The sequence below is a fragment of the Neofelis nebulosa genome, chromosome 7 (genome assembly GCF_028018385.1).
Source record: "Neofelis nebulosa isolate mNeoNeb1 chromosome 7, mNeoNeb1.pri, whole genome shotgun sequence".
NCBI lineage: Eukaryota > Metazoa > Chordata > Mammalia > Carnivora > Felidae > Neofelis > Neofelis nebulosa.
Window position 1 is genome coordinate 61,890,043 of NC_080788.1, and position 24,278 is coordinate 61,914,320.

The following is a 24,278-nucleotide window of genomic DNA, read 5'->3' on the forward strand; positions in this document are numbered from 1 at the left end:
CTAGTTCTGCTTCTCTGCTGTAGAAGGCAAATATTTCTTTGTCAAATATATACCAAAGTATATTTAAGTATACTTGAAAAATAATGTATTAAAGTTCCGTCTGGTAGGGTTGCTACTTAGGAAGTTCTAGCTTCGATCACATCATGACTTAAAAGTAAGGGGGCGCCTGGATGGCTCAGTCGATTAAGCTTCTGACTCTTGGTTCCAGCTCAGGTTATGATCTCACAGTTTTTGCAAGTTTGAGCCCTGCATTGGGCTCTGCACTGCCAGCACAGAGCCCGCTTGGGATTCTCTCTCTCTCTCTCTCTCTCTCTCTCTCTCTCTCTCCAACTTGTGCTGCTGTCTCTGTCTCTCTCAGAATAAATAAACTTTAAAAAAAAACAATAAAAAAAAAGAAACACCTGCTTTTCTTTTTTTTTACACCCACTTTTCTTTAAACAATTTCATACTTTAGGGTTTTCACTGAAACCCCTATTATTACAAAGTTAGTGGGAATTCCTGTGCTTCTATATAAACAAAACATCAGGAAGTGTTTAAGACTCTCCTTGACGATGATGGCCTGACTTATACACCTTTACATGTGAATTACTGCCCCACTGAGGACCCATAGCTGAACTACAGCATCCCTTGGCCCCTCCACCCCTGCCTGAGCCCCATCCTCACCTCCCTGGTCCTGGAGCTGGAGGGCCCTCCCCCTGCCCATGCCTAGGAAGGCTGTGAGAAGGGGCAAGATTGCAGAGAGCCCCCCAACGTGGAACTCAACATCGGGTTTTCCCCCAAAAGGTAGTGCTACAGTTCTTGACTGCTTTGTCTATTTTATCGGTGTGTGTGACCTTTGCAGCCTATCTTGCAAGCCAGCCATTGCTGTTAACGTTGATTCTATGGGAAAGTGCCTGTCAAGTTTCAAACCAATACTTGAACATAACCCTTTTGTGAGAACTGTGTGTGCCGCAGGGAGCCTGGTGACACTGGCTGCTGTTCTTCTAAGTCCTGGCTCCTCTCCTCGGTCATCCTCCTTCCTCTGTCCCACAGATCTCAGATCTCCTGGCTTATAGCTTCATCCAGGCCATGGGGCGTTGAAGTCTAAGTGGACTTGGGAGGGGTGTGCTCTGGACTTGAATTCTAGCTCTGCTGATGAATGACTTCAGACTTGAGATCCCAGAGGAGCTGTAAAACCTAAATTCCACATTCATGTGTGCATGTGAGATCCACACACTCTACGTACACTCTACAAGTGCTAGAGTTTCACAGAACGTGAGATGCTGTTGCTGACTTCCACCAGTATTTTTAAGATTTGTGAGGAATGTCACAAGAATTTGTAAACATGAACATTTCTGTTCCTAAGCGTATTTATTTGTCTACTAGGTGCCTGAAAAAGTTCTGAAATTATTTTAAAAAATTAAATTTGAACATGTTCTGAAAAGTAGCTCCTTCTCTGTGCAGCATTTTTCTAGGGAGAATGGGGAGAGCTGGCCCCTCATTGTTAGGGCAGCCCCAGGACCATGCCGGAAGACAGCTGGGAGAGCTCTTATCTCTCACTTTTGAGGAGATACAAGATGGTGCTGCCTGTGGCCAGTGCCACCCTCTGCATGAGGGCCCTGAACCCCCCTTGTGCTCCTCATCTCTGAGCAAACCACCAGCTCAAACCCAGGTTTAAACATTATCTGGAGATGGGGTGTCTGGGTGGCTCAGTCGGCTAAGCGTCTGACTTCGGCTCAGGTCGTGATCTCGCAGTTCTTGAGTTCGAGCCCCACATCAGGCTCTGTGCTGACAGCTCAGAGCCTGGAGCCTGCTTCAGATTCTGTGTTCTCCCTCTCTCTCTGTCCCTCCCCCGCTCATGCTGTGTTTCTCTCTCTCTCAGAAATAAACAAACATTAAAAAAAATTTAAACAAGAGTCGCCTGGGTGGCTCAGTTGGTTAAGTATCTGACTTCGGCTCAGGTCATGATCTTGTGATTTGTGGGTTCGAGCCCCACGTCAGGCTCTGTGCTGACAGCTCAGAGCCTGGAGCCTGCTCCAGATTCTGTGTCTCCCTCTCTCTCTGCCCCTCCCCTGCTCATGCTCTGTGTCTCTCTGTCTCTCAATAACAAATAAATGTTAAAAAAAAAATTTTTTTTTAATTAAACATTATCTGGAGACAGCACAAGACCTGGGATCCACCTGCCTGCATTCCATTTCCATTGAAACACTTACTGTGTGACTTTAGGCAAGTTGCTTAGCCTTTCTGATGCCCCAGTTTTCCCAACTGTAAAATGTGCCCACCTCAGAGTGTTACGAGGATCACAACACTCAGAACAACTGAACAACTGTGCGTGTGGAGGGCCTTTGTACTCCACATAAATAGTGAGTATTTGGTAAATGCTGTGCTATTATCCGATTGTTTTTTCACATTTCCTCAAAATGTAGGGGACATATTTAAATGTTATCTATTCTGGTGCTCCACAACTTCACAGAAAGATAGAAACTTTGGATGACATTGAAACTAGCAATGAGATCAATTAGATGTTTAGAATATAGCTTGCTAAGATCGCTAAGCAATTTCAATTTTGTTGACATAAAAAACGTAAGTGTAAGGGGTGGCCTAATTTCTTATTCTTAGAAAGATGGCAAAATTGTGTTGGACAGTTGGTAATGCAGTTCCTTCTATCCCTGGAAATAAAATCACAGGTTCTGGGCCAAAATTTGATCAGTCAGGACATTTATTCTTAATTTTACTTTTTAAAGTTCATTTGTTTATTTTGAGACAGAGAGAAAGCGTGAGCAGAAGACGGGCTGAGACAGAGAGAATCCTAAGCAGGCTTTGCATTGTCAGCGCAGAGCCCAACAAGGGGCTCGAAACCCATGAACAATAAGATCATGACCTGAACTGAAACCAAGAGTCAGATGCTTAACCGACTAAGCCACCCAGGCACCCCTAGGACTAGGGGCCTAAAAGCCTAGGCACTCCAGGCTAGGACCAAATAGATTGTTGGCTGCAGGATTGGGGAGCTGGAGAAAGTTGTGCAGGGTGAAGGATCATCTCCCTGGAGGGGCTGGGACATGGCTCTGCCCTAATCACCTCAAACAGGGATTCTTCTCCACCACTCCCCGCCCCCCCCCCCCCCATTATTTTTGACAGTCACTGTGGAGTGTTCTCTGAAGCTGTTGCATTTCCACCTGTTGCTTGGGGATGAGGGAAATGTATTCCAAAATACTCTTTTCTTCATGTTCCTCATGGTTGCAAAGGAAGGAGGGAGTAGTGTTTGCCCACCTCCCTGCCATAACTACTCTTTAGTGGGTTCCTTCCTCATGGAAAGGAAATCTTGGTCGTGAGGGAGGCAGGGAGGGGCTCTGAGTGGCTTCAGCTGAATGAAGTGCTGGTGGTGGAGGGGAGCTGTGTTAGGGCTCAAGCATTTCCCACAGAAAGCAGACTTTCCCCACCACTCTACTTCTGGCTACCTTGCCACAACCCCAGCCAAATCACTGAGCCAGTCTTTGGCCTGTATCACATGGGTTGGTCTTCTCAGCCCCCTAAAATAAGAGCCCTCAATGATATTTGCTAGGCCCACTGTGCGCAGTTGTACAGTTTAAGCCACGTGAAGGCACTTGGGCAGAGGGGCATGTGGGGGCGGGGGTGGAATCCAGCTAGCTTGCCAAGCTGTAAATCCTAGTGCAGGGCTGGGTCTACCTGGAGGAAGGAGCATCTTTTTCCAATTCGCACATAAGGCTAGTAATGGCCCTGGCAGTATTTAATCTGAACCCCTGCCCCCTGCCTCCTTCAACCCCATCGCCCATAGCAGCCTCTGTTGCTGCTAAATTCTTTGGAGATCATCTTCCATGGCCATGAACTCCAGGAACCCAAGGGAGCTGTAAAATGCACAAGGGAGGATGTGATGGCTACATTGATTGCTAGTGACAAAGAGGGAAAGGGTTCATTATTTCATTCACTACACTGAGTGCCCTCTGTGGGCAGGTGCAGTGCTGGGTGCTGGGAATAGGCATCTAGCCATAGACACGGGCCAGCCTGCAAGGGCCCACAAACAGTGAAGTCCAGTGCCCCTGGTAAACACTATGATGGCTGCAGGCACAGGGTGCCCTGGGCCCACAGAGGTGTGCCCAACACACTGGAAGGACAGGAACACTTCCCAAATGGAGGTGGTCCTGAGCAGGCTCTAGCAGGATGCAACGGGAGCTGGCTGGGTACACTTCCCTGGGGTGGTGCCTCTGGTGCCCATGGAACCTGAAACAGGAATTGTGCTAAGGAAAGGTACATTTTCAGAAGCTCCTGGAAGTCTACAAGATGTCTGACCTGTTACAAAGCCTCTTATACGGGTGGGGGGAGACTTAGGTTGTAGATTTTAAGCTTTGAAAATTTGTCATTAGTAAAAGAGTAAAATGCCAGTCATTCTCCTTTTCTTGGGGTCTATATTCCTAGGGCTTTAAATGATTATGTTAAAAATTGGTAGCCCCAGGAAGCTTCCTGGCCTCTTGCTTTGTGACAACATGCCAAGTTTCTTTTCTTTTTCCCTCCCAGATACTTACTGGAGCAAGATTTCCCAGGCATGAGGATTGGCCCAGAGCCCACCACCGATTCCTTCATCGCTGTGATGTACGGGGAGACTGAGGGCAGCACCCCAGGCAACGCTTTAGTCGTGGACCCCAAAAAGCCCTTCCGAAAGCTTAGTCGCTTTGGAAATGCTTTCCTGAATCGGTAAGGACCAGCAAACTGCTATCTTTGGTCAACCTTTGTTTAAACCTTTTCTTTGAATTCTTGCCAATTACATATAAAGGTTCAAAAACAGAATGGAGCATGTCTGTTCTAGAACAGAGAAGCTATAGAGAATATGCTTATTGTATTCAAATATTTGAAAGATTATCATAGAAAATGATCATTTATTACCCATTCTGGGTAGCTTCAGAGGACAGAGCTAATCCCCAGGATTAGACATTATAAGGCTGCACAGTATAAGGAATAAATTTCTAATAGTTTCATGTGCACAGAAATGGATCCAGTTGCCTTGTGAGGAAGTGATCTCCCCATCACTGACAATGTTAAGCGGTTGCTGCATGGCCACCTCTCAGGCATGGTGTGCTGGGGCGTCCTGCACAGAGAACCTAACCCAGATGACCCCTGGGTTTCGCCTGACCCCCACATTCAGCCTGTTGATTATTCCAGGACAGGTCACCTTGCCTGCCTGGCTGCCCCTTAGGCTTCTCACTCCCTCACTCTGAGCTGCTTCCTTACTCATTAAGGCAAGGGCAGGGGAAATAGAGGCAAAACCACACGAAAAGTTCATTTTGTTACTTGCTCATGATATTACAGATGTGAAGTCATGGGAAACCTCAGATTCTGTCTTAACTGGAGATGAGCTTTATTTATACCACCCTGTACCCTTCTCCAGAGCTCCCAGTGATACAGAGGGATGTGGAGGCAAGCAGGTGTCCTGGAAGTAGCTGTGCGCTCTTGGACATGACCTGCTCTTCTCTCCCTCTCCTTCCTTCTCTTTGTCACTCCTAGCTTTTTTTTTTTTTAAACCTTTTCCCTTTCTTCTCTCCTGCCATACCCCTCACCTCTCCCTTCCCCTCTTTTATGAATCTCCTGCCTTAGACCGGTTACTCTGGGGGAGTGGGCTTGTGGGGGTGCCAAGCCAGGGAGGGGTCATCTCAACCCCTTTAGGAAGAGCTGACAGACAAAAGTCCTGAGCTATACTTCTTTTTAGATGGTTTAGAAAATAAGAATAAAGGCTTCCAGCCAACTGCTATCCTCCCAGAGGCTGAGGCACCCATCACCCAGCTCCAGAAGGCACCATTCACAAGGACTAGGGGATAAATTTGTGCCCAGGCACAAAGAGCCCAGGTGGCTCTGCCAGGGGCAGCCCAGGTGCCTCTGGGAAAAACTGGGCTCTACTGGCTTTCTTATGCTCTTATCACAAATTAAAGGAGGCATCCAAATGGCAGCCAGGGAGCATGGCAGTGGGATAAATAGAAATGCACAGATGATGTAGATGGGCTCACAGAGAAATTCCATCTTACTGCTGACAGTGGTTTACAGAATACTGTCCAGATGATTTTTTCCACCTGCAGGATGCTCTGGGAGGGACTTCCTCCTCATCTCCAGAACAGCCTTGGTTGCTACCAGAGCCTCTCCTGGGGGAGAAGTAGGGGTTAGAACCCAGGTGGGAGAACACCAGAGGGTCTCCTGAGACAATTGAGGGGAGGTGGGGCAAGAAGCTCCCCACTCAGGGCCTCCTGGAGCATCCTGGTCAGAGAGCAGGCTACAGCCAGGCCTCCTGTCTCAAGACTGGCCCCAGATGCTTCCAGAGGCCTGGAAAGTGCAGGGCACAAGGTCCTTCTCCATGGAAGATCGCCTAGGATCCTGTGGTTTCATTCCCACTGCCTTTAGTCTTACTCTCTTTTTGCCCAATGAAGGCTTAAAAAAGAAATAAGCTGCCACTTTTTTCAAATTACTATTTTATGGAGTCCATGTTCACAAAGGAAAACCCTGGAAGAATGGCTGTTGGCTTGTTTTCTTTTGGCAGATGATTTACTTTCCCAACAAATTTATCTTTTTTCAAGTCCTAAACCTACAGCAGATATCTGAGTATGGAAAAGAAGCATTTAAGAAAATTTGGGGGGATGCCTGGATGGCTCAGTCATTTAAGGGTCTGACTTTTGATTTTGGCTCAGGTCATGATATCATGGTTCATGAGATCAAGCCCCACATCAGGCTCTGTGCTGACAGTGTGGAGCCTGCTTGGGATTCTCTCTCTCCCTTTCTCTTGCCCCCAGCCAACTTGTGCTCTCTCTCTCTCTCTCAAAATAAATAAACTTTTTTTTTTAAAAAAAGAAAATTTTGAATGGCAAGGTCCATTATCTGAGATTTAAAACTTGCTGAAAATAATCCTTGCCTTATGTAATCAAGTGTTAATTAAATTGAGAATACATAGAAAACTACTATCAAATAATATATGGCATTTACTGGGTATCAGATATGGTACTTTACTTGCATATTAGCTGTAAATCGTCACCATAACTCTGTGACATGCATGCTGCTGTTATCCCCAATGTAGACAGGGAGAATTGATGCATAGAAGTTCATCTAACTTCCACAGGGTCACTCAGCTGATATGCGGCAGTGCTGGGATTGGAGCTCAGGCCATATGGCCCAGAGTCCCCACTAGTGACCACCGAACGGCCGAATGGCATGACATTTGGACTGAGAATCACTGCCTGCTGCTCCCTAACTTTTAAGGCTGTCCCTAATATAACCCACTAACCATAATGATAAAGGTGATGACTATGTCCCAAATTACAGATAAATGGTTTCGTATACACTACTTTTCCTGCGTTAATAAAACAGTGCTACCATGGCTGTTTTACAAATGAGAAAACTGAAAGCAAAGAAGTAAAATGACTTACCCAAGAAAAGGCAGAGGCAAGATTAGAATTCAGTTTCCTCTTCCCTCCTACCACCCTCCACCTCATGAAGCCCTGGCAAAGAAGTTTCTGTTCTAGCCATGCTGGTGGCCAGGCATATGTGAGGCTCACGTGTAAGGGATGTACCTCATCGCACTTAAGAGTAAACAGTATGACTAAGACATAGCCACACAACAGTGCTGTTGTTTCCCCCAGGCTTATGTAAGAAAAAATCAATTTGGGGCACCTGGGTGGCTCAATCTGTTAAGCCTCCAACTCTTGATTTCGACTCAGGTCATGATCTCTGGGTTTATGAGATTGAGCCCCACACTGGGCTCTGTGCTGGTAGCACAGAGCCTGCTTGGGATTCTCTGTCTCTCTCTTTCTCTCTCTGTCTCTCTCTCTCTCTCACCCTCCCTCTCTCTCTCTTTCTCTCTCTCTCTCTCTCTCTCTCTCTCTCTCTCTCTCTCTTCCTCCCCCTCCCTCCCTCAAACTAAATAAACATTTTTTTAAATCAATTAGCACAGGGCGCTCAAATGTATGTATGTAATTACAGCATCCCTATGGGAACACCAGCAAGGCTAGCTGTAAAGGCAGGCAAACTTCTTTTTACACAGCATACTTTCTGGGAATGAGGTCAAAATAACCGTACTTAGTAGGAATGGGAATTGGTTGTCCACAGGGGAGAATTTTTTCCCTAGACCCACCAAGCAACTACCATCACCCACAGGATAGGTCTCATTACCCTGGCCCTCTCACTACGGGGCATTGGCTTGAAGATATGCCCCCAAGGGCATCTTTAAAAGAGGTTAGTTAGTACTTCACAAGGTGACACCAGCCCCAAAGCATTAAGCAAGCCAGTGCAGCCTGCGTTTCAACATGTAAGGCTGGTTTCTAAGAAAGCAACAGAGGGGCTACGTACACTTTTGAGAAAAGAAGACAAATTCCCAGAAGGCAGCTTCAAATTATAGAAATTCCATACTCAAACAGTAAAAGGAGTTGAGTCTAGAACAACAAGAGTTCTATGGAAACAACTTTAAAAAAAGACAGAGCGTGAGCAGGGGAGGGGCAGAGAGAAGGGGAGACACAGTATCCGAAGCAGGCTCCAGGCTCCAAGCTGTCAGCACAGAGCCCGATGTGGGGCTCGAACTCACGAACTGTGAGACCATGACCTGACCCCAAGTCGGACGTTCAACCGACTGAGCCACCCAAGGCGCCCCTGAAAACAACTTCAATGCAACATTCTGAAACTCCACCATGCTACCTTACTTTCGAGAGGGATTCCACAGTCAGGCCTGTCGTGGTGGGAATGGCTCCACAGCCTGTTGTCAGGAGGCAGTTCCAGCTCACACAGGAGCAGATGGACAACCAGCCCCACCCGAGGGCACGAGTCCTGGGAGGCTCCAGGGTATTTTGGTCAGTACTAGAAGTGTCACATTTGGCATCTGACATTTCCCCCCAACCAGTCTGCTTTTGAATTGGATGTTATGTTTTTCCCTTAATCTACTTTTCTAAACAGGGTGGTTTGGGGGTTTTTTTTGTTTTGTTGGTTTTTTGTTTTGTTTTGTTTTGTTTTTTTTAGTCCAGATAGCTGCAGACGTTGTTTTTCGTTTAGGATCTAGTTTAGTGTTAATTTTAAATTGTAATCATCCACAGGCCACCTGGGTGGCTCAGTAGTTGTCCAATTGTTGGTTTCAGCTCAGGTCATGATCCCAGATCAAGCCCCACATAGGGCTCTGTGCTGATAGCACAGAGCCTGCTTTGGAGTCTCTCTGTCTCTCTCTGTCTCTCTCTCTGCTCTTTCCCTGCTCATGCTCTCTCTTTCTCAAAATAAATAAACTTAAAAAAATAATTGTAGTCATCCACAGAAGAAATTCTCAATCTCATTTACTTCCTCATTGCCTCTGTTTCCTTTTGAAAAGTAACTTTTATCAGTGGCCCTAGGGATTTTGAGCTAAAGGAATCTGAAGGGTACTTCTGTGCACCCATCCATTTAGCCAGTCCTGATGATGGTGGTGATAAAAACAAAAACCCCACTATCTCACATTTGCATGATGATTTAGCAATAATAGAATATTTATGTGTAATTTTGGACTTATATTGTATTTTTTGCCTCTCTGTAATTAAATGAGACTTTAGCAATGGAGGTTTTTGTTTGTTTGTTTGTTTGTTTGTTTTTTAAAATATATGAATGTTACATAGTCACTTAGTCCCATTGGGAGTTTTTTTTAACAGATGTAGTTCAAGTATACAGCATCAGTCCAGATACAAGCTGGCTCTGTCAGCTAATTTAGCCTCAGAGATTAAGGACTTTTGCCAAGAATCACCAGCAAAATTTTTTTTTTTTTTAAATCTGAATGATTAACTGGCTTTGTTTGTTTACTTCTTTGTTTTATGGCATGCTTATCCATAATAATCCCCCTAAAGCACTTCCCATTAATCTTTAACCTCAAGATTTGTGGTAGCTGCCAGGTCATTAACCGTAGTTCTTCATTGGCAGCTGCCTGCACGGTCCTGGCCCTGACATTCCAGAAAACCAGTCTTTCTCCCTGGACTTCCCTGCTGTGGGAGTCAGGAAAGAGAGGCTTGGTTTAGAAAAGTATCATCCTTAGGTTGGACCACATGAAATTGCCAATATTCCACCATCTTTTACTTGTAAAAGATGTAAGTAATTCTGTAACAGTGGTAATTCTGTAAGATTCAATCTAAGAGGTAACTGTGGGCTTTTTATAGTCTGGATGTGAAATTCTTCCTGGGCAGTGGAAGGTTAGATCAGCTTTTGTGATAGGACCATGTAACAAGAACTATGATATTTTAATGTAACAGTTATCATGGGTTGGTTGTCAAAGTCTTTTTGTGTCTGGTGTGCTGTTTACTATGCCTTACTCTAATCAGTGAGTGAGCTGTGGTTGAAGAAGATGCTTTGAAACTGCACAATACTCTCTCCATTGTCAGCATCCATTTATTTGAACCTGATGACAACCTGGGAGTTCTGGGGCTGGTAGAATTGCTCAGACACCTAGAGCTTACAACATGAGTAAGCAAGGGCTTCTGCTTCCAGGCCCTCCAGCAGTGGGCCCAGAGCAAGTCACAAGGGAGCCTTGGGTGGGGAGTTCCAGGGCTACAGCACGTCACTCCCTTGTTTTGGAATGTCGCCCTCTATGATAAGGCACAGAGCAGTGGCTCAAATGCACGAAATGCTGGTAGCAGCCTAGTAGTCGAAAACCTGGGCCTGAGTCCAAACTAGTGGGTTAGATACCAGTTCCATCCCTTACAGCCATGTGACTTGGCATGTGCCCCAGTCTCCTCCTGCGTAAATGGCAGTGCACAGCCCCTACCTCTCAGGTTGTGGCAAGGATTAAGTGAGTTAATGTCTACAGAAAGTATCTAGAGCATTGCCTGATACATAGTGAGTGGGCAGTAAATGTTTGTGCCATTTTATTATTACTGTAACTGCTAGATAACACTATATTGCTTGGAAACCAAAAGCAGCATTAGGGCACTGCCTGGTTCTTTTTAAATATTGATCATTGAATTGGAATGCTAGCATTTAGAGGCGACTTAAAAATCGCTGATCCTCTCACTTCCTTGTTTTACTAGGCAGCAAGACCTTATAGCCCAGACTATTCCTTTATCCAGCCCCCTTTCTGCTACCCCTGAGCCTTTGGGGTGTGGGAGTGGCAGGGAATGGGGATCAAGCACAGGGTTTGGGCTCATTCTCCCCTCCTCTTATCAGAAGAAGATGCATCAGGTCAGCCCTGAATGAGGAAACACTCCGTAATGGCTTCTGTGAGGCTCCTGGGCTTAGCCAGCACATGTCTGCATATTTTGTGTGAAATGTAGAAAGCAAGGCACAGGTACATTTATGTTAGTCACTCTGGCAAGGGTAGGAAATCCATCTTGGGATAGCAAAAATGGGATTGGGAACATTTCAGCACACAAACATAAGCAAGAAAGGCCTGACTGAGGGCTGACAAGAAGACACCCAGTAAATAACCTTGTCTTTTACCTTGCTTTCTTAAAGCTTAAAAGTTAGTGTTCCATTAGGGTTTTTTCTGGTTACAATATAATTATTTAAGAAAATACGTGTGGTTCCAACCCCAGTGTATGAGGCCTGCCCCCACATGGGGGTCTGAAAGCTGACTTCTGCTCTGTGCCCCCCCCCACCTCCCCACCCCTGCCCCCCACCCCCACCACCATCACCCCAGTCCTTCCCCCTCCCCCACGAGGCTTCCTTGCTTTCTTTCATGGAGTGTGGTCTGCTTTTACACACACAACCCAACCATGCCCTCTCAGGATGCTCCTGGAGAGCTCCCTTCTCCTCTCCCCCGCCCCCCCATCTTCTCCCCCCTCTCCCCCCGCCCCTCTCCTTCCTCCCTTCTCTTCCCCCTCCTCCCTTTTTCTGCAATTACCCCTGTGGGCCACTCAGCCTGCTGTCTTGTTTATTGTGTGGTAATGTCACCACATCTGACCACATCTTGGTTTGTGGCTCACAGATTTTGTCTCTGCTGTTGAGTCAGGAGGCAGGGGAGTTGTCGAAAGTTTGTCACTTTGCAGAGAGGGAGTGGACAGTTTATAAATTTTGAATCCCTCTGTTAACTTCACACTAGAATCTAGGGGTTTTGTGTTTTGGAAAAATTGATATTGAGTGTGAGCTTGTGGTTTTGGAGAAAGGTCAGCCTCTCACAGGAATACTTTACGTAAAATAGTTTCACATATGTGCGATTCTTCGGCACTGTCAAATACCTCAAGCCATCTAATAAAAAGGATGGGACTGTGGTAAGAGACTGAATCAGTACTGACAAGAAACGCGGTCTACCGCGAATGTGCTCAGAACTCTGTTCCTACCTCGATTCTAGAGCATTACATGCGGTGGTTTTCTTTTTTTTCCTTTGTAAACTTGCAAAGAACGAATGCTTCGTGATCTCTGTGTACTTTATTCTCATGGGTCTGCTCTCCCAGTGTTGGGCAGCGGGGTTTACTTACAGGTCTGGAGGATGCACGATGGGCAAGAGAAAATCAGAAATGAGGGGCTTTTCTTAAATTAACTTGGCCCTTTATTTTTAACGTTGTGAGCTTTTTAACTTTATGGATTCAGTTCTACTCAGCTGACATCAGAAATATTAGTCTGTGGTCTCCAGCCAGCCATGCATTAACGATATGACCTCAAGATGTCATAACTCCTTTGTGCTTCAACTTTTCCAGCTGCAAAATGATGATAGTATCTTTTCCTACATTTTCCTGGGCTGACTTGAAAAGGTAGGAAAGAATATGTAGGAAACTTGTCCTGAGCACCTTCAAAACAAGCTGATTTGAAATGTCAGTAATTGTACCTCTTGCTCAGGACTGCCCAACCCTCGCCATGCGGCTGTGCCCCCACCCTGCCCGTGGGGCTGTGCCGGCCCCGTGTGCACTGTGAAGGCCAGCATGGCATCCCTGTCCTGCATTCCCAGCATATTTACTTTCTGAGTGATCCCACCAGTTCCCCTGAATGGAAGAATTGAGCTTTCACAGAGGGTTTTCCAGCTTTCTGCCCACACAGATGCAGAAGTTAGCCATTTACAATACAGGAAAAGGGGAGGCACTCTCTCTGCAGTGTCTGCCTTAGAACAGACACAGTGCCTACCAGAGAGCCACCTTGAGCCCTGCTGCCTGGGTGAAAAAGTATCAAAGTGTTTCCTTCTGCTACTCTAGAGTTACTCAGTATTACAGCTAAAAAGGGCCTCACCAGTCCCTGTCCAAGTGTCTCCATTTATACATAAGGACACAGGCCCAGAGCTGGGAAGCCCTTGTCCAGGATCCCACAGCAAATTTCTGACAAAGGCTGAGCTGAGCCTGCACCCAGTCTGCTGACCCACAGGCCATATTTTTCTTCCACTCCCCTCTGCTTCCATGAGGCCAAAACCAGGGCAGCTGACAGCAGGAGGATCGGGATGAGAAGGAAGAGACGGTGACAGGCAAGTGAGGGCCAAGGAAAGAGGCTTGAGACGCTTGGCCAGGACTCTTCCCCGCCCCTGCCACTCTGTCCACTCTTAGGGTATCCCTTGGTTTCCAAAGCACCTGGAGGATTTGGGGTATTACCCACAGGTGCTTGCCCTGTGCTGGGCCTGAAGCCATATGGGCACCGGCCTGGATGCTGAGCCCCCAGGCCACTGGTACTTCCACTGTCCCAGTAGGGAGTGGGCAGCAGCCGGGCAGGGAGCTTGGACAGTGGGCAGTGACCCTGGAGGAGTCATGAGATTCCCCGGGGAGGAGAAGCCCGGGATGTTTGGCCAAGGAGAAGCCTGGAGAAGGGGCAGGCGATGCTGACGGGCTTGGGTCAAGCTAACCTAGGCTTAAGTTCCAGCCCTGAGTGATGCTGAGTAAGTTACTTACCTTCTATGATGTTAACAGGAATTTCTTCCTCAAGGGGTTCCTGTGAGGAACAAATGAGACGATGTTTGTAAGCATCAAGTGTTCAGCAAATATCAGCTCAAATCAAAATTAACAGTTAAGGATCTGGTGGCTGGTGGCAGCAGGTACCAAGGCACCTTCCCACACCTGCCCAAGGGTCCGGCATCCCGTCCCCATGGCCCCAGTGGAGGTGCTGTCAATGCCCTGCAAGTTCCTGCTGTACAGACCATGTCGGTAACCTTGAGAGGCCAAGGAACTCTTCAGAGCTCAGAGATATATAGTTCCTGATCCCACCTTTGATCCCTTTCTTCCAGATTCATGTGCTCCCAGCTGCCCAATCAGGTCCTGAAGAGCATCAGCATCATCGACAGTCCCGGCATCCTGTCTGGGGAGAAGCAGCGCATCAGCCGAGGTCAGTGCCCACCCCTGTCCCAACCCTCCTCTGCTGCTGCTGAGGCTCGCTATCATGCCAGGGGAGGGTTTCTGTTTCTGTCGGATTCTGTCCACCCCACCCCACCCCCTCAACCAGGATGCCTCCAGCAGCCCTGGGAAGCTCAGGTGTCCAGAGCTGTAGGGCTCTGAGAAGCCACCAGGATGCATGGCATCAAAGGTGCTCATTTCAACTGAAAAACTTTCTGGTAATCTCTTCATTCCTTTAAACACTGCCATTTGCCACTAGTGCCTACCTCGTGTAAATCTTCTCAGAGGGGACATGCATATCACTACTAACCATTCCCTTAGACATGGGAATAAAGGAGGTAGGTAGTCACGGCCAGGGAGAGAAGCCCTTCCCCTGCTCGTCCTCCCTTCCCTGTTGGCACATGGCCCGTGGCCTCTGTGGCACCCTTGTGATGAGTCAGCCCTTATTGGTATCTGTGGAGCCAGACACTGTGCTGTGTGCTGGGGACGCAGCAAAAACAGGTACGGTTAGTTTCTGCCCTCAAGGAGCTAATGTTCTAATGAGGAAGACAGATGTAAATCGAGTCGTCATAGGGAAACAGAAAATGAGACCTGAGGGGTGCCAGGGTGGCTCAGTCAGTTAAGTGTCTGACTTCAGCTCAGGTCGTGATCTCTCAGTTCGTGAGTTCGAGCCCCGCACCGGGCTCACTGCTGTTAGTGTAGATCCCGCTTCAGATCCTTTGTCCCCCTCTCTCTTTGCCCCTCCTCTGCTTGTGCTCTCTCTATCTCAAAATAAATAAATAAACTTAAAAAAAAAAAAAAAAGAGAGAGAGAGAAAACTGGGATAAGTGCTCTGAGATGAGGGCCTTGTGTCGAGGGTGGAAGGGGACCTGGCCTGGCCTTGGGGTGTTGGGAAAGATGCCCCATGGAAGCGACATTTGAGCCAAGACCTGGAGGGTGAGTAGGAACTACCTAAGGGAGGCCTGCAGTGGGGAAGGAGAGACTAGAAGGTGTTCAGAGATGAACAGAGAGTAGAAAATGCTTGTGAAGGATGGTGAATTTGGGCTTCTTCAGCCACCTGAAAACAAGGCTGAGCCCTAACCTTGTCTAGCCCTGTGCACTGTGGTTAAATAGATGGGCCTGCTCTCTCCCCCGCCCTCCTGGAGAAGGGGCCATCAGGGGCGGCCCCAAGGACATAGCTTGCTCACAGTGAGGAGATGCCTGGCTGGGAGGGTGCTAGGTTGGATTCCCACTAGGTTGGACCTGACAGAGGCAGGTCAGGTGCCCCTGGCCCTTGAAACAAAGTCTAGTCCTTCAAGGCTTTGCTAGGAGGGAAAAGACAGAGCAGATGAATTGCTGCTTCCACTTGTCCCTGATAACTCTTCACAACTCCTTGAATAGCAAGTCAGTAAAACTGTGTTTAGAAGTGCCAGGGTTGAGCGGTGACCTGTCTGGGGTCGTGGCCTGGGGTTCTGGCTAGGCAGTGGACTCCCCCCGCCCTAATGAAGCAGAAGTACAGCTACGTAGGCTGCGGGGACACTCCCAGGAGCTAGAAAGCAAGGTTCCAAGATGGGTAAAGAAAGGCTCCCAAGGTCTGCAAGCCCTCCTTTCTCATGGCATTTCAGGAATGCTGACTTTGCAGCCTCCACGGACTCTCAGAGAGCTTGGGACCGCTTTGCTGGGCCTTCACCCATTCGGTCAGGGACTCCGTGGGCAATTAGGCCTCCCTGAGGCCTCCAAGTACCTTGCTTATAGAAAAACCAAGCATAATACTATTCTTTTCTCATAAATGTCTGTTAGTTATATTTTCTGTCATAAAGGTAATGTTTGTTATAAAGGATTCAAGCAATGAATAGGGACATACAAAATCTGTCACAATTGACCATTGTTACTGGTGTTCTCCAGCTCCTTAGAGGCTTTTTCCTGTGCATATACGAACATATTATTTTTAACAGAAATGCGATTTCCAAGCACATTTCTACCACTTGATTTTTTGCCGTAATGGTCTTTCACAAACATCATTCCATGCCAGTATGTCCAAATTACTTTATTCCTCTTAACAGCTGTTCCGTGTCCATCAAAGGGACATAACATGGTGTATTTAACCAATTTGTGGATCTTGTGATGGCTAATAATCTTTCACTGTTATAAATACTGCCACAGATAGACATCGTTTTTGTACCTTTATGCCTCAATGCCAATAGATTTTTTTTTTTTAAGAGCCAGTTTAGGACCACTCCTTTGGCACCATAAAAGTTGCTCTGCAGATAAAATGTTTTGTTTTAAAACAAAAATAAAGCAAACCCGTGTCCCGCAGCTTTTCTGAGCCATCCATGTTTTACTGCATCTGCCACTTGGCCAATTCTAATCACCCACATTCTTCAGGGTTTCTTCTTTGCTGAGCAATTACAAGTGTCTTTCAGACTACAGATTCTTTATAGTAGTGTAGCGTGGGGTGATGCTTTCAGGATGCTTTGAAGACCAGTTCTTTTTAACACTTTATAGGAATCTGATTCATATCCTGGCCCAGTACTTCCTCACATCCTGTGCACAGAAATAGCACATACGGTTCCAAGCGGGCAGTGTTCAGGCGGTCCCTGCCACCCTGACAGATACAGCAGCTGGTGGGGAAGGACCAAGAGCTGTAAACAATGACAGCGTTCTGCACTGTGGCTGAAGTTCCCAAGCTTGAGTACCAGACTGTGTTTGGGACAGTTGGTGGCTGGAGACAGTTTTAGCACATTAACTCCAAAGAGTCTATACTGCTTTAGAGCTGCTTTAGCTGACACTTTTGCAGACAGTGCTACATTCTGATTCAGACTCCTCCTGCTTCCATCCATCCAGCTTCATAAATCACACCACCACCTTCACTGGTCGCTTATGTCAACATTGGATGAGGTGGCAGATACAAATTGTGACCCCGCAGGACATTTGAAACATCTTCTATTGACTTTATTAGCGGGGCTTTGACTTCCTTACGGGTGTTTTGTCTGTATAAGAGGAAAGGTAGCAGCTGCTGTGCCTTCTCCTTGTCCCTTGGTGCAGTTGATGAATTAACCCTTAACAAGCAGGTCCCACTTTAGGGGCTCAGTCATCTAACCCTCTGACTCTTGATTTCGGGTCAGGTCGTGATCGAGCCCTGCATCAGGCTCTGTGCTAAGCATGGAGCCTGCTTGGGATTCTCTTTCTCTCCCTCCACTCCTCTCCCTCACTCACGCGCACTCTTTCTCTCTCTGAAATTAAAAAGAAAAAAAAAAAAGTCTCTTTAGGTGCGTATCCGTAATAGCAGTGCGAGAACAGCCACCGTGTGCTGAGCTGTATGTCTGCACCAGGCTAATCCTGGGGGATTTGCTGTCTATGTTAAACCTGCTCATACTCACACACTGACAGAAGCTCGGCCCTGGCCAAGTAAACCGCACGTGCCCTCACTCCCATGGGAAAGCAGAGCCTTCCAACGATCACGAGAACTCTTTCCCCAGCTGCTAGGCAGATGGGTGACTGAGCTTGACATCTGGGGAGTGAACAGTAAACATTGTTGACAGGGTGCTACTTCTGGAGAATAGGCTCAGAGGATGGGTGCTTCAGGCAGTTGCCAAAAGCTGAAGATGTTGTGGGTCCACCCTCTAGCTGCAGGGCTCTGCAGCCCTGGCTGAGAGTGAGAGCACTCTGGGTAGGCGGTGCGGCTGCGGGGGAGGCGGTGAGGGGCCGGTGACTGCTGAGCACCCCCAGGAAGACGTGCTGACTGTACCACACCCAGAGATCTCCCCATCAGCATAGGAAAAGGCCGAGGGCAGATGGAGTGGTGAAGCATTGTGCTACCTTGCTGGGAGTCGAATGGGAAGGCGGGACTAGAACTGACAAGCTGGCCCCACATCATCATTGGCATCCTCCAGGAACCCCCACGGTGTTGCCCAGGCGTCCAGAGCTCTAGGGGCCAGATGGTCAGTGAGGGTGCAGCTCTAGGAAGGAATCCTGATGTGTTAGTGGTGATAGCAAAAATGGGGACTCTCAACACAGGGTTCAGTAATATAATCTCACCTCACCCACAGCTCCATTCTTCCTGGCTTATTCCTGTCTCCTGACATAACTCTGGTTCCCTTGTATCTGGTGCTGAGTAGAGGGAGAATTGTGATCAGAAGGAGGACATAGTGTTCATTCATGGCTCCTCTCTAAGCCAAAGTCGTAGGTGACGGGAAGAAACACTCGACATTTCTACATGACAGTTCATATCTTGTGGTCTCAGGTTTGAGGCAAAACATGGCAGATCTACTCTTATGTCAGAAGTAACTTTTATCAAACAACAAGTGTTGGCGAGGATGTGGGGGAAAAGGAACCATCGTGCGCTATTGGTGGGAAGGCAAACTGGCATACCCGCTGTGGAAAACAATTTGGAGATTCCTCAAAAAATTAAAAATAGAACTACCCTACAATCCAGTAATCACATTACTGGGTATTTACCCAAAAAACACAAAAACACTAATTCAAAGTGACACATGCATCCCTATGTTTATTGCAGCATTATCTACAATAGCTAGACTATGGAAGCGGCCCAAGTGTCCATCAATAGATGAATGGGTAAAGAAGATGTGGTGTGTATATATACCATGGAATATTATTCAGCCATAAAAAAGCATGAAGTTTTGCCATTTACAACAACATGGATAGAGCTAGAGAGGATAATGCTAAATGAAATAAGTCAGAGAAAGACAAATACCATATCTTATATGTGGAATTTAAGAAACAAATGAGTAAAAGAAAAAAGAGAGAGAGAGAGAGAGAAACCAAAAAATAGATTCTTAATTATAGAGAACAAACCAGTGGTTCCCAAATGGGGGGATGGGTGAAATAGGCAATGAAGATTGAAAGAAAGAGAGAAAGGAAGACGGAGGGAGGAAGGGAAGACAGAAGGAAGGAAGGAAGGAAGGAAGGAAGGAAGGAAGGAAGGAAGGAAGGAAGGAAAGAAGGGAGGAAGAGAGGAAGGAAGAAAAGGAAAGAAGGGAGGGAAAGAGAAAGAGAGGAAGGAAGGAAAGGAAGGAAGGAAGGAAGGAAGGAAGGAAGGAAGGAAGGAAGGAAGGAAGGAAGGAAGGAAGGAAGGAAGAGGTGACCTTTACCAACTAGAATGTGCCTCAGCCCATCCTTGTCCTCATCAGAATCTTAACACCGGCCCTAGAAATCAGATCACTGGACCCCTTGCCTCCCTGCTGGGTTTTCACAGTAAAACAAGAATGCACAGTCAACATTTGGGGGGAGTGTTACCTAAATCTGTTTGGAAGCTCTATAAATAAAACCCACCAGGATAATTGATTTTGAAACAATGTTTAGTATACTCCATATGGAAACCCATTATCCTTCAGATGTTCTTTGGTTTAATTATAGTTAGCAGAAAATCTTTAGGAACAAAGGATTGAGTTCCGTGACTAAACTGTAGCTTTCTTGGCTGACATAAAGAATATCCATCATGCATGGATAAAAATGTTCTGATATATTTATAATAATTTTATGCTAATCAAGTAATAGCTACCTAAAAGTCCTACAAGCTTTTCCTGATTCTTTTCTTGTAACCAATAAAAGAATGTTTCAATTCTCAAGATTTTCTAAATTATTTGCTTGAAAGGTATGAGTAAAATGTGAGCCGGGTCACTTTTAGGAAACATCTTTTGCCCCTCATGACAACATCCAGGTTTTTGACTTTATGTGATGAGAAAAGAGAGCACACTTACCCACACATCCTTATTTTCATTCCTACTCTCTTATTATTCTGGCTCCTGGCCTGTTTACTTTCCAAAATACTGTTTATTCATGCTGAACCTAAACATCATCTAGGACTTACTTCTAGACGTGGCATGAACACAAGTGTGTTCCCAACTCCTGGTAAAAACCTCTGGGTTCTGGTTCTCATCATAACGTCCTGGTCTGACAAGGAGAACACTGTGAAAGAAACCTAATGGAGCACCTGGTGTACTTGCCCATCTATTTAGCATGTAAGCATGTGGAGGCTCTGTTTTGGCAGTGAATAATTACTCCTGTGATTTCCTGAAAGCATGAGGTTTTGTGATGCCTTCAACAGACTTCACTTTGGTAAACAAAAGTAACACAATTGTCCTCTTTTAACAATTTACATGACTCTAGGGGTGCCTGGAGGACCCTAGGGTGGCTCAGTCAGTTAAGCGTTGACTCTTGGTTTCAGCTTAGGTCATAATCTCATGGTCCGTGAGTTTGAGCCCCGAATTGGGTTCTGTGCTGACAGTGTGGAGCCTGATTGGGATTCTCTCTGTCCCTTTCTCTCTGCCCCTCCCCTGCCCTCTCTTTCTGCCTCTCTCTCTCAAAAATGAATGAATGAATGAATGAATGAATGAATAAATTTTTTTAAAAATCTAAATAACTCTTAAGGAAAAAACTCTTGGTCTTAATTTTCCAACAAATCTATCTGTTCCTCCAGGAACAGTACCCTGTCAATGAAAAATCTGAGATTATCTTCTTCTGATGTCTAAGTCCTTCACTGTATAAGCCTTTCTCATTATAAGTCAACAAATACAACTGAGTAGATAGGAAAAAATAAAAGGGCAGAAAGTGTCCTGCTAGTAAACAATAAATTATGGTAGTACATTCAACAGAAGGAATCGAACTGTGCTTCAAATAACAGAACAATCACATTAGCTTCAAAAATCATTGATTGATGTTTTAGTATTTACATACAGACACCCTTAAGTCCTCTTGATTTTAGCAACATAAAGGAAGGCCCTCAAGATTAAAAAAGGCATCTGAAGACATATGACAGGATATGTGAATAAGCAGTTTCAAGGGTCTGACAACTCAGCAAAAGCTCCCAAAACATAATATCACAAAAGAACAGACAGACCCAGGGAAAGGGATGTGCAAATCCAACCTGGAATTAATTAATAAAAGTGCAGGAAAAATAGCAAAGGTACAAACAAACTGTAATCAAGAGCGTACAGACACTCCTATTTAACAGGCCTTTAGAAGTTGGAAGACAAAAAGCCAGATTTTGAAGGTGGCCCAAGAAAGGAGAGAGAATATTTAGGGCTGCCTGATAAAAATGACTTCCTCTCTCAGGCTTAGGGACCCACAGGGCCCAGGGGGACAACAGACACATACACAAGAGGAAGGAGTCTTTTCCCTAAAAGAATGAGATATAGCTCAGGAGCATCCCAGCTTTTCTGCAACACCAGAGTCTGCGGTGACATGACCTCACTGGACATGTGGCCCTCATAGGTGCTATTTCTGTCCCCAACTCCCCACCCCATGATTGATATAGGGCTTCTTGATTTTTTGTTTTGTTTCTTGGGGTTTGGGTCTAACCACAGTTCATGCTCTCTTAGGTCCTCTCCTTGTCCACTGTGGCTCCTCCCAGCTTCAGGGCATTCCCAGGTTTCATCAGCATGTCCTTGGACCTTCACCCTTGGATCTAGAAGTTGGGCAGAGAGGGCTCAAGAAAGAGCAAGCTTTGAGGCACACCAATAGAGACTGCCCACTAGATTGACAGCAGTTCATTAAGGAACAAGTTCCTCTGAGATGTATTAAGCTCTTATGTGCCGTGAACCAAGCTAGGAACTGAGAGCATAAAGGTGAACAAGGTACGCCCCTGCCTGGAGTGGCTGCTGCCTAGTGTGGTCAGCCAGCCAGTCACTGATGCACCAGATTGTCACCTCAATACACTTACTACCCATTCAACCAACAGCAGGACAAAAAATGGACATGGTCACTGCCCTTATGGAATTTAAATTCTGATGGGAGGGTCTGATAAGATCAGCAGGTGGGTGAATGAATAAATCATTGTAAATAGTCATGAGGTACAGGAAGGAAACAGATGAGACACCAAGTTCAACAATAGGGGCTGAGGTAGAGCTGCCCTACTCTCCAAGCTGACTGTGGCTGAAAGCTCAGAGGAAACCCGTCTTCCAAGTGGGGTGGGGCAAGGTTTTACGAGTTTGGTCTGACCACATTGTCTATTCAGATATGTCCCACCTGATATATAAGGAATATATAATATAATAGATATTCAGCTGTCAGATATTTACACATGGATTTCAGTTCCTGAATATTCATGTTTTGTTTTATTTTATTTTATTTTATTTATTTATTTATTTTTTTTTTCCCTGAGGTCTCTTCTGTTGCCTACATCAACCAGTCTGTAAACCCAGAATCAAACAAATCACTTTCCTGGGTCCAGTCAAGGGACTGAAGTCCTGAATGTAGTATAGCGGGAAGCATGGACAATCGAAATGGACTCCCTGGGTCTAGTTCGGCTCAGCCATGTACATCACTTGCATGGCCTCGGGGAAGTTGTGAGTCTCTCTGTAAAAGGAGGGTAACAGTACTTCATGCATCATGTTGTTGTAATTGAGTTAATACATAGAAAGCAGAAAACGATGCCCCACCTAGCACACAGTAAGTGCTCAATACATGTTAGCTGTTATTACTTGCATCATATTATTGCATTATTGTTGTTGTTACTGTTGAAGGCCAAGGAGTTTTCAAAGGCTGAGTTTAATCAGCCTTTATATTGGTTTATATTGGTTTCTCACCTCTTGAAGTCTTCTGTCTCATAGAGTAGGACAAATTTTTGTCAAGTTATCTGAAATGTAGAGTTTGCTGTTTGGGGACTGAATATTCTATTTTTAGATAAGTGTTCCTACCTTTTTCCCCACATACCTTGGTTATTTTATTGATGGTTACCTTTTAAATTTTGAAACCATATGTCCCTCTAGCCATAGAGAATAGATAGCACTTTAATTGATTGTCCAGTTTAAAAAATATTAGATGAAAGAGAATTTTTTTATTTTTTTAAAGTTTCTTTATTTATTTGGAGAGAGTGATAGAGAGCATGTGTGAGTGGGAAGAGGCAGAGAGAGAGAGAGAGGGAGAGAGAGAGAATCCCAAACAGGCTCCGTGCTGTCAGCATGGAGCCCAACATGGGGCTCAATCTCACCAACTGTGAGATCAGGAACTGAGTTGAAATCAAGAGTTGCATGTTTAACCGACTGAGCCACTCAAGCACCCGATGAAAGAAAATTTTAAAATAACAGATGTTCTGGGGCGCCTGGGTGGCGCAGTCGGTTAAGCGTCCGACTTCAGCCAGGTCACGATCTCACGGTCCATGAGTTCGAGCCCCGCGTCAGGCTCTGGGCTGATGGCTCAGAGCCTGGAGCCTGTTTCCGATTCTGTGTCTCCCTCTCTCTCTGTCCCTCCCCCGTTCATGCTCTGTCTCTCTCTGTCCCAAAAATAAATAAAAACGTGGAAAAAAAATTAAAAAAAAAATAAATAAATAAAATAAAATAACAGATGTTTTGTGTGTGTGTGTGTGTGTGTGTGTGTGTGTGATCTTTTTGATATTTTTTTTATTTTAAAAGAAGTGATGGTATAAAAAGTGATGGGTAACTTTAGGGGCATGCTAGAGATATTCATTCAACACACATTTATACAGATTATACACGAGGTGCTAAGCACTGTCCTGGATGCCAGGATTCAAAATGAGTTAGACACAGGCCTTGGCCCGGATGCTCATACTCATTTGGGGTGGATGGACCTGCAAAGAAACCACTCTGATCCTGTGTGTTACAGGAGTTCTGGTAAAGAAGTTCAATGAGTAGGGGACCCACCACCCCCCCAGTGGGTAGTGGACGGTAGGTAGTCAGTGAAGCTGCTAAGAGAAAGGATACTTCTTCTCCCTCTTCCTTTGTTTTTTTTTCTTTTGCATTTTCTCTCTCTTTTTTAACAAGTAGTGGTTTTTTTATATATTTAAATATTTTTAAATATTTCTTATATATGTTTTTAATGTATATTTTTATAGTTTTTTTACATATTTAAAAAGTTGTGCAACCATCCCCACAACCAATTTTAGAATGTTTCCATCACCTCAAAAAGAACTCATTGTACTCATTAGCAATCACTATCAATTCTCCCCCACCCCCTAGACCCTGGCAACCACTAATCTACTTACTGTCTCTATGGATTTGCCTATTCTGGACATGTCATATAAATGGAATCAAACAATATGTAGCCTTTGTATCTGGCTTTTTTCACTTAGCACAGTGTGTTCAGGGTTCATCCATGTTGTAATGGGTATCAGTA

At 45.7% G+C, this 24,278-nt stretch overlaps 1 protein-coding gene across 1 annotated transcript in view; it reads left to right on the forward strand.

The window, feature by feature from the left end:
- The window catches only part of EHD4 (EH domain containing 4), an 87,274-nt gene that overhangs the window by 16,727 nt on the left and 46,269 nt on the right, over positions 1-24,278 (forward strand). The window contains exons 2-3 of the mRNA XM_058738127.1: positions 4,513-4,689; positions 14,102-14,199. Coding sequence (XP_058594110.1) covers positions 4,513-4,689; positions 14,102-14,199 — 275 coding nt within the window. The remainder of the gene's footprint in view (positions 1-4,512; positions 4,690-14,101; positions 14,200-24,278) is intronic.